Source organism: Aphidius gifuensis, linkage group LG3 (genome assembly GCF_014905175.1).
Source record: "Aphidius gifuensis isolate YNYX2018 linkage group LG3, ASM1490517v1, whole genome shotgun sequence".
Lineage (NCBI taxonomy): Eukaryota > Metazoa > Arthropoda > Insecta > Hymenoptera > Braconidae > Aphidius > Aphidius gifuensis.
The window spans coordinates 26,246,791-26,267,083 of NC_057790.1; the positions used below are offsets into that span (position 1 = coordinate 26,246,791).

The following is a 20,293-nucleotide window of genomic DNA, read 5'->3' on the forward strand; positions in this document are numbered from 1 at the left end:
TAACAGTGATAATTGACAAAAGAAAAAAATATTTTTTATCAATTTATACTGAAATTATTCAACGAAAAAATGATAATTAAAAATCTAAACTTTTGTTTTTAATGATTATAATAATTTTAGATTTTTCAATCAATTTTTTACTGTATTTTTCAATTGATGTTTTATTTTAATGGAAAATTGTATTATTTTTAATTTTTTAATTTAATTGTTATTATATAAACTAGCTTAAAGAAAAATTAAAAAATAAATTTTTGTGTTTAATTAATAATTAGAAAATGTTCATACATCTCGAGGATGTTAAAAATAAATTTTAATTTTTTTTTTTTCAACAACAATATTATTTAATTTTCAAAAATAAACTAATTATACTTTTTTTTTTTTTACGTCATAAATAAAATTTTCAATATAAATAATTGCTATATTTGTTTTGGTATTAATTATTTTCCCATTTGTTAAATAAAATATTTATATATTTAAGAAATATAAATAAATAAATAAATAAATAAATAAATAAATGAATAAACCGACTACTATTTGGAGGCGAGTTATCAAGACGATGTTTTCATTTTTTTTTCTATTTTTTCTTATCAGCAATAATCAGTTGTTAAGTTAGTCAATTCATCAAAGGCTTAGACATTTTAATAAAAATTATGAAAACAAATTAAAATATTTTTCTGATGTAATAATAATTAATTTATACGATACATATTGTAATATTTATCAGGTAAATATATTTCATAAAATTACAAGTGAATTTTTTATTAGTTTATTGTGTCAATTTGTTGTTAAGTTTTACAAAAAAATTTATGATAAACACGTGTTGAAAATAATAAATATATTTCATTATTTTTAGTTTAAACTGTCATTAAAAAAAAGAAAAATTTAATGAGGAAAAATTTTCGATGAGGCGAAAACAATTACTAGGGTCATCTATTTTTTATATTTTGATAAAACATTGATAATGTTGTCTTCAGTCGATAATAATGGTATATAATAGTGAGAAAAGGACAACAACGTCGGGGCGTTCTCTCTCTCCGACACCTTTTTGAAGTATTTTTTTACACATCACAAGCATATTAATCAGTCAATCATCATCGACGACTATTATTGGAGCCACGCTTGTTAATAATAAAAATTGAGTGTTCTTTAAAATATTAAAATTGAAAATAAATCTAATCATTTGTGATTACATCGCAGCTATCCACTCATAAATTCAGGTAAATAAATATCAGATAAAAAAATTTTTGTGAATTAATCAAGATCATCAGTTGCAACATATTATGAAATGAGTTGTTGACTCGATTTTTTTCATACGTGTTGGTTTTTTTTATTGAAGTTAATTAGTGTTCTTATTTTATTATTTTTTCATATCAACACAAAGAGTTTAAATAATTATTCTTATAACGAAAACAAAATAAAATATTTATATTTTCTTTTTCTCAATATTATGATTGAAATTCTCGAGTTAAAAATTACAATAATTGTTGTTGAACTTTTGTATTATTCGATTTGTCGTATGATATTTAACATTGATACAAAAAAAAAGTATTATTTTTCATAAGTACAAATATAGTATAGCTATATGTTGTAGTTTCTTTCTATTTTTTGTTGAAAGTTTTTTGTTTATTTTTGGAAATTTATATGAGTCATTAAGACGATATTTTTTTATCAGTATCTGACGTGTTCTATCCACCTGAGGTGTTTGTCATCGACGACCATTAATGTGGATACATAATCTATACATATGTATATGTAAATTTAACAACTAGAAAATAATAACGATATAAAAAAATAAATAAAATAATCATTAAGGTACAAAAATATATTTTAAAAAATTTCAAGTAAATGATGCAAAAATTTATTGTAAAAATGTGTTGCGAGATGTTATGAAATATTATTCAATATATAACGGTAGATCAAAACTATCAGTTAATTCATGCACATTATTTAATTTTTTTTTTTAAGGAGTAATATTGTTTTCAACGTCAATGGGATCTGGAAAATCAAAAATGCAAAAAAATTCAACTACTAATGAAAGAGGAGTCAGGGATTATAAAATGACACCTGAAGAAAAAGAAAAAACCAAGATGGAAATTATCCATTCGTTACTCGGTAATTATCAATTTTTATCTTGATTTTGAAAATTAATTTTGTTGTATTAATTTATGCTTTGATGATGAAACTTTTTATTAACATTTAATTTTTTTTGTTTTTGTCTTTATTTACAGATTGTAATGAAATTGATTTTAGTGATTGGCGTTATGAAACACTGACTCAAGCAGATGTTGAATCGACATTATCACGCTGTGGTATGAATCTACATAAATTAATTCTTGATGAGAATTGTGATTCGACAATTATGGCAACTGTTAAAAAATATTGTCAGAACTTGGAACAATTTGAATTTAGCTTGAGCAAAATAAATGAGGATGATTTCATTGATGTATTTACGGATATGACGAAATTAAAAAGTCTTACTGTGAGATCGAATTCATTATTTGGTGAAAAAAGAGAAAATCCAGTTGATATAACCAAGATTTTGAATAGTGTTCCAGATGATATTAGTGAAATTTTCCTTTTAACGCATAAGAGCACAGTGTGCTCAGGTGCATGTCTTCATCTTTTTCCTTCAGTAAGTTTAAAAATTTTGAATACATTGAGATAATAATTAGTTAATATTTGTAAAAATTATTTTTTATTTTCATTTTTAGTCACTGGGACGGTTTACGAACGTTCGTCATTTAATCCTCAAGGAGTTTGATATTGACAACACTGCTGTTATGGAAATTTCGAAAATTAAATCGTTGATTAAACTCGAGCTTCTCATCTGTAGAATTGGAGAAGGTACATCGTTTATATTGAATCTTCCAGAGTTGGAATCATTGACACTTGAAGCAATGAAAAACACTGACGACTGTATAATCAATCTTCCAAATGAATCAAAAAATTTAAAGCGTCTTAATTTAAAGAACAACTGGTCTGTATCTGCTGATGCTCTGAAAAAAATTTCAAATTTAATAAATTTGGAAGAATTGAAATTGAGAGGGTGTGAGGATGTTGATAGTGATGTTTTTGCAAGCATTGTCAATGGATGTGCAAAACTTAAAAATCTAGATATATCCAATTGTCAAAAAATTTCTGGAGATGCTCTTGTAAAAATATCGAATTTGAAAAATCTCGAAAATTTAAATATTTGTGAAACTAAAAATGTTAATGATGATGTCATTATTGAAATTGCAAATAATTGTAAAAAAATAACAGAACTGTATATCCATTCATGCAATAATGTATCCAGTTTGGCTCTTAATGAATTAGCCAAATTAGAACATCTTGAAATACTTCAGCTGGATAATGTTTATAATGCTGGAGATGATATATTTAAAAACATGTACAAACTCAAGAAACTTAAGTGTACTTGGTGTCGCAATGTAACTGATGCTGGTATCATGAGAATTATAAAAAACGCATCAAATCTTGAATATTTGATGCTTTGTGAGACTGGTATAACAAGTAAGACACTTGTATATGCTGCAGATGAAACAAAAAAACGTACAAACAACATTGTTCTGAGAATCATTACAAACAAACAAGTACTCCAAGATTATCAAAAGTTAAAACATGACTCAGGCCATCTTATAGATATGGATGGTTTAGACATGTGTTGTGAAAATTGCTAATAATAAAATTTCGATAATATTGTCTTGAAGGATAGTCAATATTTTATAGTCATTTCACTCGAAGTTTTTTTTTTTAAATCAGATGAAATCAATGTCAAAAAGTTATTCATTAAAAATAATTTTGAGTTTAAACAAACATGTAACAATAATAAAAAATAAAAATTATTCAATATAAAATAAGCTTACAACATTTTTTAAAATTAATTTCTTTTAATAAAAATTCACTGACTCAATGAATTTATCAAAACATTTACCAACTCAATAATTTTTTGTTATTTTTTTGAATATTGATATTATTCATGATTTTATTTAAATTATTTATGTCAATTTAATTTTACCATTATCTTCCTTCATAGCAAATCAAATCTTTCATCAAAATGCATTATCTATTGTTTATTTTAAATTTCCAATATTTTTCAAATACATCTGCTTCACTTTTAAAAGTTATTCGAATTTTTTCTCTTTTATATTTTGAAAATTATAAAAAAAAAAGTTAAAATAAAAAAAAAACAGATAACACAATCTTTTTCTCCGCTCATTTCTGTAAGTTGGAGCTCCACGTTGGAATTTCGATGACGTGTGGTTTCTTTTTTTTTTTTTTTTATTTTCTTATCAGTAAATATGTAATCAATGTTAATCACGGATGTATTTACGACGATTATTGTTACGTAAATACGTTGAAAAATCTATTTTTATAAAAAAAACAAAATACAAATCACTTTGTTAATTAAATTTTTCAATTTACATTGATCATGGTTAAAATATTATTCAAGTGTATTTATTTAATTTCTGTATTGTGTAAATTAATTGTGACAAACACATGTGTCGTATAATAAATCAATACAATTTATCGACGATTATTGTTAAAACCACGTACACCACAACAACGTTAAAAAAAATCATTTTTTTATAAAAAAAAAAAAACCGAAAATAAACAAAAAACAAACCTCACTTTGTTAATTAAATTTTTTCCAATATTACATTGATCATTCATGGTAATTAAAATATTATTTAAGCCTATTCATTAAATAAAATTTCAAGTGAATAATTGTGTAAATTGTGCTGTGACAAATACAAACTCCACATGTGCATTTATAATAATAATAAATCACTAAAAAACAGTTTTCTAAATAAAAAATAAAAAGGAATATTTACAATGGGATCATCAAATTCAAAATCAATTAAATTTTATAATGAATCAATAAAATCAGTCAGCAAAAAACATCCCTTAATTGGTAAATATATTAATTATTATTTTGAAATTTATTTATAATTTATTTAATTACTTTTTTATTAATAAATATTCTCATCAACAGACGAAGACGAGTGGAGAAATAGAGTCAATTTTCCTTGGTACAATATTCATACAATAAATTTCAATGATTTTTTAAATTTATCCCAAAAAGATGTGACATTTATATTGTCAAATTGTGGTGGTTATTTAAACAAATTAATTCTCAATGATAATTGTGGCTCATCAATAATGTCAACTGTCAAAAAACACTGTCAAAATTTGGAAGAGCTTGAATTTAATTTTCGATATATAAACGAGGATGATTTCACTGATGCATTTACAAAAATGAGAAAATTAAAATGTCTCATTGTAAAGATTGATTTACCATCTGATTCAAAAAAAGAAATTCCAGTTGATATGACAAAAATATTGTCTAGTCTTCAAGACAATATCATTGAAATTTTATTATTAACAAACAAAAAAACAATCGGAGCCAACAAGTGTCTCCATAATTTACCCCAAGTAAGTTTTATAATTTTTAATATAAAAATAATCATTAACAACAATGATCCTAATTAAAAAAAATTATTATTTTTATTTTCTAGTCATTGGAAAGATTTAATAACCTTTGTCATTTGTCATTGAAAGAATATAAAATTAACAACAATGACATAATGCAAATATCAAGAATAAAATCATTGATTGAAGTTAATTTTTATTTTTGTAAATTTGAAGATGACACGTTTGTATTGAAACTTGGCAATTTAGAAATATTAAATTTTGAGTCAATGACAGGTATTGATAATTGTCTAGCTAATATTTCAAATGAATCAAAATATTTAAGACAGTTGAGTATAAAAAATTGTAAAGTATCTGCAAGTGTTTTAAAAGAGCTATCAAATATTGTTCACTTGGAACAATTGAATGTACAAAATGTCCAGAGTGTTGATGATATTTTCATCAACAGCATTGTTGATAAGTGTCGAGTACTAAAGTATCTTGATGTATCACATTGTTGTAATATATCTTGTGGTGCTCTTGTTGAAATATCAAATATAAAAAATTTAGAATATTTAGATATTAGTAAAACTGAAAATATAAATGACAGTGTTATTATTAAAATAGCAAATTGCTGTGAAAAATTAAAACATTTGTTGATTGAATCATGCAGCAATGTGTCTCATTCAGCTCTCAATGAATTAGGTAAATTAAATAATCTTGAAACACTTTGCTTGGTTGACATTAATAATGCTGGAGATGAAATTTTTAATAATATGTCTCAATTGAGGGTATTAAAATGTAATTGGTGTTTCAATGTAACTGACATTGGTATCATGAAAATTATTAAAAATTCACCAAATCTTAAAACCCTGATGCTTTGTCGAACTGGTATAACACGACAAACACTTGCTTGTGCTGCAAAATCAACTAAAAAAAGAATTAATAATATTCAATTAGAAGTCATTACAGATCAAAAAATATGTGAAGCTTATGAAAGACTGGATCATTATTTAGGACCACTTATATCATTCAAGGGTCTTGATTTGTACAGTAGAAATTAAAACTTGTTAAATAATTTTTACATGAACATGTTTTATCATTAATTAATACAATGATTAAAAGGAAAATTTTTTAAATAACTAAATTTATTAAGTTGAAAAATTACTGTTTGAAATTAAAAATAAATATAAAAGAATAATATAACAATTAGACTTGTTTTTTAATTTAAAAAATTATTTATTTATATAATTTCTAAAACTATTATTTACATATTATTATTAATAATTAAATGGACTAGAATAATTTTATTTTTAAATTAAAATAATAATCATTTAAATTAATTTATAAATTTTTTGGTTTAATTAAAAAAAAAACAATGGAATAAATAAATAATTATAAATTGTTTAATGTTGGATATTATACGATATATATTGTAATATTTATCAGGTAAATATATTTCATAAAATCAAGTGAATTTTTTTTTAGTTTATTTCGTAAATTTGTTGTAAAGTTTTACAAAAAGTTTATAATAAATACTTGTTTAAAATAATGGATATATTTAATTATTTTCAGTTTAAACTTTCTTTGAAAAAGGAAAAATTTATGGATGAGGCGAAAACAATTACTAGGGTCATCTATTTTTTATATTTCAATGAAACATTGGTAATGTTCTCTTCGGTCGGTAAAAATGGTATATGATAGTGAGAAAAGGACAACAACGTCGGGGCGTTCTCTCTCTCCGACACTTTTTTAAAGTATTTTTTAAAGCATTAATCAGTCAATCATCATCGACGACTATTATTCGAGCCACGCTTGTTAATAAAAAAAATTGAGTGTTCTTTAAAATATTATAATTAAAAATGAATTAAATCATTTGTAATTACATCGCAGCTATCCACTCATAAATTCAGGTAAATAAATATCAGATAAAAAAATTTCTGTGAATTAATCAAGATCATCAGTTGCAACATATTATGAAATGAGTTGTTGACTCGATTTTTTTCATACGTGTTGATTTTATCTATTGAAAATTAATTAGTATTTTCATTTTATTATTTTTTATTAAACACAAAGAGTTTAAATAATTATTCTTATAACGAAAAAAAAATAAAATATTTATATTTTCTTTTTTTCAAAATTATAATTGAAATTTTCAAGTTTAAAATTACAATAATTGTTGTTGAATTTTTGTATTATTCGATTTGTCGTATGATATTTAACATTGATACAAAAAAAAAGTATTATTTTTTATAAGTACAAATATAGTATAGCTATATGTTATAGTTTCTTTCTATTTTTGTTGAAAGTTCTTTTTTTATTTTCGGAAATTTTTATGAGTTATCAAGACGATATTTTTTTATCAGTATCTGACGTGTTCTATCCACCTGAGGTGTTTGTCATCGACGATCATTAATGTGGATACATAATCTATACATATGTATATATGTAAAAATGTATTAGTTGACCGATGTTTCTTGAATACTGTGGGACCGTAGTAAAATTTCGTGTAAATTTTTTTCCATACATGGATATGTAAATTTTACAACTAAAAAATAATAACGATATAAAAAAATGAATAAAATAATCATTAAGGTACAAAAATATATTTTAAAAAATTTCAAGTGAAAGATGCAATAATTTATTGTAAAAATGTGTTGCGAGATGTTATGAAATATTATTTAATATATAACGATGGGTCAAAACAATCAGTTAATACATGCACATTATTTAATTTTTTTAAATTATATAATTTTTTTGTTTTAAGGAGTAATATTGTTTTGAACGTCAATGGGATCTGGAAAATCGAAAATGCAAAAAAATTCAACTACTAATGAAAGAGCAGTCAGCGACTGTAAAATAACACCTGATGAGGAAGAAAATAACAAGATGGAAATTATCCATTCGTTACTCGGTAATTATTAATTTTTATCTTGTTTTATAAAATTAATTTTGCTGTATTATTTTAATCTTTTAATGACGGAGCTTTTTGTCTTTATTTATAGATTGTAACGAAATTGATTTTAGTGATAGCCGTTATCATACACTGACTCAAGCAGATGTTGAATCAACATTATCACGATGTGGTATGAATTTACATGAATTAATTCTTGATGAGAATTGTGATTCAACAATTATGGCAACTGTTAAAAAATTTTGTCAGAACTTGGAACAATTTGAATTTTGCTTGAGCAAAATAAATGAGGATGACTTCATCGATGTATTTACGGATATGACGAGATTAAAAAGTCTTACGGTAAGATCGGATTCTGAATCGGGTGAAGAAAGAGAAAATCCAGTTGATATAACCAAGATTTTGAACAGTGTTCGAGATGATATCAGTGAAATTTTCCTTCTAACGCATAAGAATACAGTGTTCTCAAGTGCATGTCTTCATATTTTTCCTTCAGTAAGTTTGAAAATTTTAAATACATTGAAATAGTAATTAGATTATATTCGTAAAAATTAATTTTAATTTTTTTTCCAGACATTGGGGCGGCTTACGAAACTTCGTCATTTAATCCTCCAAGAGTTTGATATTGATAACAATGCTGTCATGGAAATTTCGAAAATTAAATCTTTAACTAAACTTGAATTAATCATCTGTAAAATTGGAGAAGGTACATCGTTTATATTGAATCTTCCCGAGTTAGAATCATTGACACTTCGAGCAATGGAAAACATTGACGACTGTATAATCAATCTTTCAAATGAATCAAAAAATTTGAAGTTGCTTGATATAAAGTATTGCTCGACTGAATTTTCTGACGCTCTGAAAAAAATATCAAATTTAATAAATTTGGAAGAATTGAATTTGGAACAGTGTGAGGAAGTTGATAGTGATGTTTTTGCAAGCATTGTCAATGGATGTGCAAAACTTAAAAATCTCTATATACCCAAAAGTGTAAAAATTTCTGGAGATGCTCTTGTAAAAATATCGAATTTGAAAAATCTAGAGGTTTTAGATATTTGTGAAACTAAAAATGTCAATGATGATGTCATTATTGAAATTGCAAATAATTGTAAAAAAATAACAGAACTGCATATCGATTCATGCAATAATGTATCCAGTTTGGCTCTTAATGAATTAGCTAAATTAGAAAACCTTGAAGTACTTCAGCTGGTTGATGTCGATAATGCTGGAGATGATATATTCAAAAACATGTACAAACTCAAGAAACTTAAGTGTACTTGGTGTCGCAATGTAACTGATAGTGGTATCATGAGAATTATTAAAAACGCATCAAATCTTGATTATTTGATGCTTTATCGTACTGGTGTAACAAGTAAGACACTTGTATATGCTGCAGATGAAACAAAAAAACGTACAAACAACATTGTTTTGAAAGTCGTTATAGACAACCACATACTCCGAGGTTATCAAAAGTTAAAACATGACTCAGGCCATCTTACAGATATGCACGGTATTTACATGTGTTGTAAAAATTGCTAATAATAAAATTTCGATGACATTGTCTTGAAGAACAGTCAATATTTTATAGCCACTCTACTGGAGTTTCTTTTTTTTAGATCAGATGATAAATCAGTGTATATCGCAAAAAAAAAAATTGAATTTTTCCAAATCGATGTTAATAATTTAATTTTAAAAGTAATTGTTAATTCAAACAAACACGTATGACAACAATAGAATAAAGTTATTCAATATAAAATAAGGTTACAACATTTTGATTCTTAAAATTAATTTCTTCTGATAAAAATTCACAAACTTAATTAATTTATCAAAACGTTTACCAGCTCAATAATTTTTTATTTTTCGTATTACATATTGATATTATTCATAATCCAATTTGAATTATTTATGTCAATTTAATTTTACCGTTATCTTCCTCAAGAGATTTGCTTGGTTGACGTTAATGATGTTGGAGATGAAATTTTTAATAATATGTCTCAATTGAGGGTACTGAAATGTAACTGGTGTTTCAATGTAACTGATGTTGGTATCATGAAAATTATTAAAAATTCACCAAATCTTAAAACCCTGATGCTTTGTCGAACTGGTATAACACGACAAACACTTGCTTGTGCTGCAAAATCAACTAAAAAAAGAATTAATAATATTCAATTGGAAGTCATTACAGATCAAAAAATATGTGAAGCTTATGAAAGACTGGATCATTATTTAGGACCACTTATATCATTCAAAGGTCTTGATTTGTACAGTAGAAATTAAAACTGTATAATTAACTTGTTAAGTAATTTTCACTTGAACATATTTAATCAATAATTAATACAACAATTAAAAATTAAAAATTGACATTTAAAAATTTTTTAAATCATCAATTTTATACAATTAAAAAATTACTGTTTGAAATTAAAAATAAATTAAAAAAAATATCATAATAATTAGTCTTGTTTTTTAATTTAAAAAATTATTTATTTATATAATTTTTAAAACTATTATTTACACATTATTTTTTAATAATTAAATTGACTAGAATTATTTTATTTTTAAATTAAAATAATAATAATTTAAATTAATTTATAAATTCTTTGGTTCAATTAAAAAAAAAAACTAGAATAAATAAATAATTATAAATTGTTTAATGTTGGATATTTGTTTGTTGGGTTATCCAAGGTATATACTCAGATATTCTCGTATAGATACCAGGCAACTTTGGTCTAGCACATCCCAAACCAGATGAAACAACTCCCACAACAACTATACTGTCACCAAGATTACTTCCTACCATCAAGGGACCACCACTGTCCGCCTAAAACAATCAAACAATACTATATTACACATTTACATTTGTCAAGGTGCATATATATATATTTGTGCATGTGTATATATTTGTATTTGAACAAAGTACATTCAATTTTCTTTGTTACAAACTTACCCAACAAGAATCTCTACCACCAGATTCATGTCCAGCACACATTTGTTGTGGTCCAACTCGAGTTTTTTTACCTTGACTTTCGTACCAATCTCGACAAACTTTATTTTCAATAATATTAACATCAACTTTTTGTAATTTATCTGTTCGTTTGTCTGTAAAATTAATTAATAATGTTCAAAATTTTTTTTTTTCTATTTCTTTATAAATTAATTGATCCTTGGGAAAATTTTTCTCCGATAATTCTCCGATTTTCTCCGATGTTTTACTTACATTCTGTACGATTTTCACCAAGCCATCCCCATCCAGCAGCAGTAGCTGATTCTCCATTAAATATTTGATAATTAACATCATCTTGTCCTATTGGCAAACACGCTGGCTGAATACTATTACTCCAAACAATAGTCTCACCCAATTCCAAAATAGCTATATCATCAATATACTGTCCACACTTATGACTCGGATGAACAACAACATTTTTAATATTTTTAATAATCGAAGCTGGTATTTCTGTTTCACGTAAATTATATTCACCAAGTGTTACTTTTAACTGATTCACTGGAATTGAATTTAATCCTCTGCAATGAAAAAAAAAATACAATTAATAACAATAATCATTATTAAAACTTAATTCAATATATCTTTTTCGAAAATTGATACCATACGTAGTTAAAAAATTCCATCAAGATAGAAAAAAAAAATATGTAATTAATTTCGAAATCGTGACAAAGGTTATGTGATGAAATAAAAAGAAAAAAAAAATAAAAAAACACATATGAGGGTTTAACGGAGAATGAATTGTGCAGTTTATACAAGAATCTACAGTTCAAGTTTGTAAAAGAGAGACTATATGGACAAGAGAGAGAGAGAGAGAGGGTGAGAGGGTGAGTGAGGGAGGAAAAAAAAAAAGGGATGAGGGAGTTAAATTTAGGAGACACCACAGCTTAGTCCTATTGTTCATTCTAGAAGTCGTAGCGTTTTGCTTTGGGTCTAGACTGAAAGAGGGTTTATATATAGAAATAAAATATATAGAAATAAAGAGAGAGAGAGAGGGAGAGAGAGGGAGAGACATGGGGATGCAATTACCGAGTGGTCTGTAATCCACACGCAATCATGCTTTTTAGAGTTACGGTTTTGAGGGGGGTCTAGGATTCACAAACCCTTCTTCTCGTTACTAGTGTCTAGAAAAAGAAAAACTTTACGAGAAAGAGAGAGAAGAGATAAAATGCTTTTAGAGTATATATGTACAAGCTTGTTCACATTTAACCCATAGCGTCTGGTCGAGTTTTAATTACTCATTCCATTCACTTTTGACCAGTATGTATGTGAAAAGGGTGAGTACTTGTGGACAAAATCACAATGCTATAAATTATATTCACCTTTAACAGTTGACTTTTTTTTTTTTATTTAAATATATATTTTTAATTTTAACTTGTTTTATATACTTACGAACATAAACAGTGAGCTGCTGTTAAAATAAATTTATTGTTGATTATTGTACCACCACAAAAATGTCCTCCTTTTCTCGTGATACTAACGAGCCACGGAAATTCACTGGGTATTGCATCTTGTCCACCGACTATTTTTGGCATACGTCTTGTTAATTTTCCTTGGCCACATGGTACATTTGCAACTAGATTAAATAAATAATAATTTATTTTAATTTTTAAATTTATTTATTGATTTTTAATATCATTTGGTAGATAAATAAATTCAAGTTTAAAAAAATTCAATTTCATCATAAAAAATTGTAGATTATTGAGTGAAATTATTATGTCTCTATTAAAAGCTATATAATTATTGAAAAATAATTACGAAAATTAAATTTCTATGCTATTTTTTTTTTGTAAAATATATTTTTCAATAATAAAAAATATTTTTATTCAGTAAAATCAATTTAATTACTTTATTATAAATAAAATTTTCATTTAACTAATGAAATCAATTAAATTTTGAATTAAAAAAAACATAAATGATTGTTATTTATAGTTTTTAACATTTTATAATAATTTATTAGCTTCTTTAAAAATTTAAAAATAATTTAATAAACACTGGTGAATTATTAAATTTACGTGATTTAAAAATTACATAATTATTTTTTATTTATTATGATCGTGGTGAGAATTTTAATATACAGTTAAATTAAATAAATATATATAAAATTGGATAGATCTGTCACCACACAAATGCACGGCTTCAGTGTACCACGTTTTGCCCAACTTGACTGATTAATTGTTGTGCACCACGTTTAACCCACTTTACTATTTTTTTTTTTTTTTCTATCTCTCTTTGCCCTCTGGCTCATCATCATTCTCTGGGATCCTTTGTAATATTCACGTGTATATATATGTGTATAGCAACCATTGGTCCATTGAATTCAAAGTCACCGCGATTCGAAAACGCGTAATAGATATGTCAAATACAGACGGAACATCATCACGATATAATAATACACAAGCATCAAGCGTCAATTGAAAAATTCAAACCAACAATTTTTCCTCATCGAATTCAAGTCCAAGCTTTTTTTAAAAATAAATATATATATATTCTTTTGAAATCAAGTATAATACACAATTCAATGACGTTTTATAAATTTACTCGAATTTTGAATCGGAAAATATAGATTTTTTTTTTTTTTTGATAAATATAAAATTGGTAAAATATTGCTTCATACAAATTTTATCTTGGTTTTTTAATAGATTTATTATAATGCAAATTGGGTAGTCATAAATTATGTCAATGATTAATTATAAGCTTCATAATTATAAAATTTATTTTGTAATTATTTTGGTAAGATTAATTTTTTTCTACCGAAATTTTTATTACAAGTTTTGGACTTTTTTTATTTATAAAAAATATTGTTGGTTTATTTTATGAAATAAAATTGTTTACAATTATAAAAATTAATTTTTTCATTTATAAAATTTTATATTGTTAATTATTATAAAAATATTATCCTAGAATATTCATATTAATTAAAAAAAAAATAATTAAATTATTATAAAAAATATTTCATATTAAATTTTATAAAAATTCATTTCATTAAAAGTTTTTAAAATAAAATTTAATTATTTATAAAATAATTAGATAAATTAATAATTGATTTAAATAAATAAAAAAAAATTCGCAGAAGTTAATTATCAATTAGCGACAAAAAAAAATTAACCACTAAAAAAATTTTCATTGTATATTTTTAAATAATTGATATTTATTTTTCGTAAAAAAAATAATGTAATTATTCGTTGTTAATTGTACTTTAATTTGTCATAAAAACAAATAAATAAAAAAAAAAAAATAGTGATTGCAGGAAATTCGATCAAACAAAAATAAAAAAATAATTTGATACACCAAAAAAATGTGAAAACGGAAGTGATCCTTTTTCTCGGTTCAAAAGCCAACACCACAGTTTTTCCAATTTTTTTTAAATAATTTTTTTTTTATATTTTTATGATACACCAATTCAGGCATACGATTGGCATGACAATGATTGTATTTATCGCACCGTGTGACACGAACATATATACACTCGATGATGTTCTATATTTCGAAAAAAAAAAATTTCGAAAAAAATAAAATACATAAATTCAGTGAGGTTGTAAGCTTTCCGCTTCAACTGCCATTCGTAACATAAAATTATAGCTACCAACATTCGGTTAGTTTTGAATTGTAAATTTTTTATTTTTTTAAATATATATATTTTTATTTATTTATATTTTTCATGGTTATATAGACTCGATAAATGGCGTTGGTTATATTTTGCGTTCTACCTCAATATTTGAACTTGTCATGTGGTTGATTTTTTGACCAGTATAAACAATAAAAAAAATAAATTAAAAAAAGAATTTTAAACAAAGAACTTTTTTTTTTTTCATCTATGATAAAGAGAATTTATGTTTTATTTATATATATTTTTTTTTTTCTATTTTTCGTTGAAGGAAAGTTTAATATGATTGAGAGCATGAAATTTGGTTATTCAAACTTGATGTATTTATATAAATATTTATTTTTATTTCAAAAAGAAATTGGAAATTTATGATTATGATCGACAGTTAATATTAGTGACAAGTATCAAATGAGCAATGCTCCATTGAGAATGAGATGATGCAAATATTTCTAGCGATTCGATAATAAATTTTCGTTTTATTTTTTTTTTTATTTTCTTTTTACTATTTGCAAATCGATAAGTCACTTTGAATGTATATACCTATATTTAAAACTATTATTTTTTTAAAATTTTAAATTGAAAATATGAAGGAAAAAAAACTTGAAAATTTGCCTTTTTCATTTACATTGAATTTTTTTTTTCAATTGAAAATAAATTGATATCAATATAAATTCAATTAAGCTTTTTTTCATTGAAATATTGAATGGATATACTGTAAATACCATCAGATGATTAAATAATATATGGATTTTTTTTTTATTTTTAAATTTTACAAAATGTTAACTTTGAAAATAAAGTTTTATAGAATATTGATGTATAACAAAGCAGATGAAATGTGATCAATTAAATTTTTATAATTGCTTTTGAAAATAAAAATTTTTAATAATTTTAATAAATTGTTGATGAAAAATTATGAAGATTAATTGAAAATTCAATTTCAATGTGGTCATTTCAATGTTCATATTCAAAGGTAAATAAAAATTATTTTATTATAATTATTGATTAATAATTTAATTAATAATTTCATATTTAAAATAAAAAAAAAAAATTTTGCTGACTGAAAAAATTCATCGGGTGACAGAAAATAATTTTTCGATAACAAATTAAAGCTTAATTACAAATTGAATTTAATAAAGATCATTAATTTTTAAATTAAATAAAAATTCTCAAATAATTTCGAAATAATAATCAAGAAATTTAATTACACTTGAATATTTAAACTAAAAAAAAAAATACTAAAGAAAAATTGAAACTGTGCTATAATTTTTTTTTTTATAATTCCTTTCAAATATCTTTAAAATTAATTAATAATAATAACAAACCAATAAAACAGCTTTAAAAAAAATTATCCCAATAATTTCTATATAGAAAAAAAATGACTTTTATATATATCTTAAAAATTAATTCGAAAAAAAATTCTTAATTAATTAAATTTGAAAAAAAAATAATAAATGTAACTTACGATTGGTATAGCAATCAATCCAGTGAATGTTTAAAAAAATTCCAATAATAATAAACGAGACGTATGCCATTATTTCCACTTGTCAAAAAGACCAAAAAAAAAAAAAGAAAAATCTAGCTCTTATTGTTCGAATGCCAGTTTAAAAATGTCACAGCATCTCCATTGTCAGCGTGTTATTTATATAAATATATATGTCAACAAGAATGATAACAAAATGACAATATTCCCTTTCTAACAATAAATTTTGTGTGATATTAAGTGAATTTAGTGGGTGATGATGATGGGAGAGACAATATTTGTAGGTGGGAATAAATTGAATAGGTGACACAAAGTTAACACTTAAAGTTTCCCACTTGTATGTATGGTTTTGTTCGACGGTCATTACTGATTTTACTGTTGTCTCATGATAAGCACACAACTATACTAAAATCAACAAAATTTACAACTTTGTGGCTTGTATTATAATTAACGACAATTTGACATTGGCTACGTGTTTTACGTACAATACCCGCTTCTTAATTTTATCAAAAAAAAAAACGACAAATATTCAAACTTCAGGTTAATGCCCCTTTTTTTTTTATAATTTAAATATTCAAGGTCGTTTTTTTTTATCTTCTATTCATTTTTCTATTTGCTTTTCTTATCTCTGTTTTAAAAAATTCGTAGAAATTTTTTTTTAAACTGTTAATTAATTAAAATTTATTTTATAAAATAATCTTCGAGGTCGTTTGTTTTATACTTTATGTATTTTTGATTACTAAAAATATATTTTTACATTATTAAAAATAAAAAAATTGCAAAAAAAAAAAAATCATTTCTATTGTTGAAAATGGAGTAAATTGATTGACATTATTATTTTTTTTTTTCGTGTTATCAGTTGATATGACAATGTCAATGCAACAATATGACCCGTATTATTTTTTATTCAATTTTCAATGAAATTTCAATGAAGACAATTAGCTATAAACGCACAATGTTAATCAAAAAAATATTATTTAAATTTTTTTTTTTTTTTCTCTTCCGTATTCCGAGGTTTTTCATAGAATATGCGGGTTGACATTCAACCACATATTCTCAAAATAACATTTCCACAAATAGAATAAATTTACCAAAAAAAAAAGTGATAATATTTAATCAAAAAAACGAAAATAGATACTTCTCATTAGACTAAAAAAAAAAGGTATAAATATAATTTATTATAATCATAAAAAAGAAAAGGAAAAATGTTTTGTAATAATTGATAAAATGTCAACCTTGTTTGGCATAAATTCAATGTCAATAACATGCAATTTATGTCATATAAAAATAAAATATGCAATTAGTGTCATAGTAGGTCAAATAAAATCTAGAACACAGTGTACTTGAATTTTATTTATTTGTTATACTTACAGTTTCATTGTTAGCTGGTTGATAATATTAATAAAGTACACACACCTTGATATAATCATCATAAATGTCAATGTGTTGTTGATGCTCTTGAGCTTATTAATGACACAATATATTATGCACATAATATTGAAAAAAAAAAAAAGAGCAAAAGAGGAAAAAAAAGGGTGATGCTTACTCTTGCGTTGAAATTTAATTGAGAGATCAATTCACGAGTGAATTAATTATCAATCAAACATGCGCAGTATCATAAAATCATTGTGTAACTTACACATAACACCACAATTGAATACAAATATTTTTTTTTCAAGTTTAGTCAAATCTTACTTCATTCACGTTTCGATTGAACTTGACCCACTTATCTTCATATCACAGTGTGTCATCTTTTTATTTATTTTTTCTATCCTAATATCAGTTATCTTTTTTCTTTTTTGTAATATTTTTTTATTTACTCTTTTTTTATCAAAGAATTTATTGGCTCATAAAAAATACTTGAGTGGGTTAATAAATCAGTAGATTTTATTTTTTTTAAATACACTATTTTCATAGTCACTGTGATAATTTTTATCAAGATCTTTTTACAGTTCGTATATTATTTTAATTTTATTAAGTAATTAAAAATATCATAAAGATATGATTATGCCAATTAATTTTTTTATTGCAATTTTTAATTTAAGTTTGGCTTTATCTAAGATGAAAAAAATTATTAAAAAAGATTCAAAATATTTAAGGATTGTTGATATTATTATTATTTTTTAAAATAAATATATAAATTAATCTAAATTATAAGGCGTTTCATATTAAATTTTATAAAAATTCATTTCATTAAAAGTTTTTAAAATAAAATTTAATTATTTATAAAATAATTAGATAAATTAATAATTGATTTAAATAAATAAAAAAAAATTCGCAGAAGTTAATTATCAATTAGCGACAAAAAAAAATTAACCACTAAAAAAATTTTCATTGTATATTTTTTAATAATTGATATTTATTTTTCGTAAAAAAAATAATGTAATTATTCGTTGTTAATTGTACTTTAATTTGTCATAAAAACAAATAAATAAAAAAAAAAAAAATAGTGATTGCAGGAAATTCGATCAAACAAAAATAAAAAAATAATTTGATACACCAAAAAAATGTGAAAACGGAAGTGATCCTTTTTCTCGGTTCAAAAGCCAACACCACAGTTTTTCCAATTTTTTTTAAATAATTTTTTTTTTATATTTTTATGATACACCAATTCAAAAAATATCCTTAATATTATTTGTCATTTTAATATCATTATTATTTTTTTAAATAACAAATACATAAATTAATTTGAATAATAAAATATTTGAATAGATTTTCAATTGAGAAATATTTTTGTTATTAGGTGGAAGGTGATTTACCTTTTGGGCTTATCATTTTTGAATATTGTCAATTTATTTACATAGAGGTAATCACCTTCATGCTATTTAATTGAATGTTGGGCCAATGACACTAGAAAGGATTTGTCAATCTTGGTCTATTATCGGTCGTAAACCTCGAAAATTAAATTAACTAGCAATTTCGTGGTTGTACTTTAACCTGACAATAATATTAATGTATAAATTGTTTTTAAAATTTGACTGTAAATTTCAAAATAGGGTATATTTTTTTCAGCAAAAAATAAAACTCAGCTAATGATGAAATTTTTCTTGGAAATAGCTGAGATTTCGCTCTATTTCCTTGAAAAATTTCAACAATTTCTACCGACGCATTTTATTGAGATGAATTTTCGAAAATCAATGACCAAAAAAAATAAATATTTATTCATAAAATACGGTTTTAAAATGTTCAACAAATACAAATTTATTTATACATAATTTTTTTTTGATATAAAATATAGATGTTTACATTTTGATGAATAAATAAAGTTGGTAAATATTTTATAAATTGAAAGCTATTAAAATAAAGAGAAAAATAAATTTATATATTTTTTAAATTTATTTTTAAAAATTGAAATAAAAATTTATGATTGAATCTAGACCAACTATCAATTAAGTTTATTATATAGTATAAAGTTTATGAGTTGTTGCTTAAGATAGATAGTTTAAAATTAAATTATAAAGAAACTTGAGATTCAGAGTAAGATAAATTTGTTGAGTACTTTGAAATAGAAATACTATCGATATGACATTTCTTGTTGCTTCGTTTAAACTAGTTAATTTAACTTTGATAAAGACTTTAATGTTACAAAAATATACAAGTCAAAGTCGCTATTGCATTTATATAAATAAATTTAATATTATTTTTTATTCTTTTCATATAATTTAATAAAGTAAAAGGATAAAAAACTTTTATTTATCTTAAATTTTGTTAAATAAATTTCTATAAAAAGGGTATTAATTTCGCTTTTTCATGGCAGAAAAAAAATATGATTATATTATTTTGATGGAGTTTAGAAATAGATTAAAGTTTGAAGATATAAAATGAATTATTTTTAAATAAAGATGATGGATTACTTGATTATTTTATCATTATCAAAAAAATGTG

The 20,293-nt window shown here is 23.5% G+C and overlaps 3 protein-coding genes across 3 annotated transcripts; 2 read left to right on the forward strand and 1 right to left on the reverse strand.

Annotated features, from left to right (window-relative positions):
• The first annotated feature begins 1,969 nt into the window (after positions 1–1,969).
• LOC122853350 lies at positions 1,970–3,755 on the forward strand. The gene is made up of 3 exons (XM_044153779.1): positions 1,970–2,112; positions 2,229–2,632; positions 2,712–3,755. Exons 1-3 carry the CDS (start codon positions 1,989–1,991, stop codon positions 3,675–3,677), a joined length of 1,494 nt encoding a protein of 497 aa, XP_044009714.1. The 5' UTR covers positions 1,970–1,988; the 3' UTR covers positions 3,678–3,755.
• A 979-nt stretch (positions 3,756–4,734) lies between these two features.
• LOC122851121 (SCF E3 ubiquitin ligase complex F-box protein grrA-like) lies at positions 4,735–6,473 on the forward strand. The gene is made up of 3 exons (XM_044150169.1): positions 4,735–4,912; positions 4,994–5,433; positions 5,517–6,473. Exons 1-3 carry the CDS (start codon positions 4,834–4,836, stop codon positions 6,471–6,473), a joined length of 1,476 nt encoding a protein of 491 aa, XP_044006104.1. The 5' UTR covers positions 4,735–4,833.
• A 4,497-nt stretch (positions 6,474–10,970) lies between these two features.
• On the reverse strand, positions 10,971–16,462 carry LOC122853351 (venom protease-like). The gene is made up of 5 exons (XM_044153780.1): positions 16,391–16,462; positions 12,714–12,897; positions 11,538–11,842; positions 11,268–11,419; positions 10,971–11,141 (listed from the first exon to the last, which is right to left on the reverse strand). Exons 1-5 carry the CDS (start codon positions 16,458–16,460, stop codon positions 10,971–10,973), a joined length of 882 nt encoding a protein of 293 aa, XP_044009715.1. The 5' UTR covers positions 16,461–16,462.
• Positions 16,463–20,293: the final 3,831 nt, after the last annotated feature.

What these genes read in the sequence shown, in the direction of transcription:
- LOC122851121 (XM_044150169.1), top strand. Translation starts at nt 4,834, where the DNA reads ATGGGATCATCAAATTCAAAATCAATTAAATTTTATAATGAATCAATA. An exon ending in CAAAAAACATCCCTTAATTG is followed by an intron (nt 4,913 to 4,993) that starts GTAAATATATTA and finishes TCTCATCAACAG; the next exon opens with ACGAAGACGAGTGGAGAAAT. An exon ending in GTCTCCATAATTTACCCCAA is followed by an intron (nt 5,434 to 5,516) that starts GTAAGTTTTATA and finishes TTTATTTTCTAG; the next exon opens with TCATTGGAAAGATTTAATAA.
- LOC122853350 (XM_044153779.1), top strand. Translation starts at nt 1,989, where the DNA reads ATGGGATCTGGAAAATCAAAAATGCAAAAAAATTCAACTACTAATGAA. An exon ending in AATTATCCATTCGTTACTCG is followed by an intron (nt 2,113 to 2,228) that starts GTAATTATCAAT and finishes CTTTATTTACAG; the next exon opens with ATTGTAATGAAATTGATTTT. An exon ending in GTCTTCATCTTTTTCCTTCA is followed by an intron (nt 2,633 to 2,711) that starts GTAAGTTTAAAA and finishes TTTCATTTTTAG; the next exon opens with TCACTGGGACGGTTTACGAA.
- LOC122853351 (XM_044153780.1), bottom strand. Translation starts at nt 16,460, where the DNA reads ATGGCATACGTCTCGTTTATTATTATTGGAATTTTTTTAAACATTCAC. An exon ending in GCAGCTCACTGTTTATGTTC is followed by an intron (nt 11,843 to 12,713) that starts GTAAGTATATAA and finishes TTTTCATTGCAG; the next exon opens with AGGATTAAATTCAATTCCAG. An exon ending in TGGTGAAAATCGTACAGAAT is followed by an intron (nt 11,420 to 11,537) that starts GTAAGTAAAACA and finishes TTAATTTTACAG; the next exon opens with ACAAACGAACAGATAAATTA.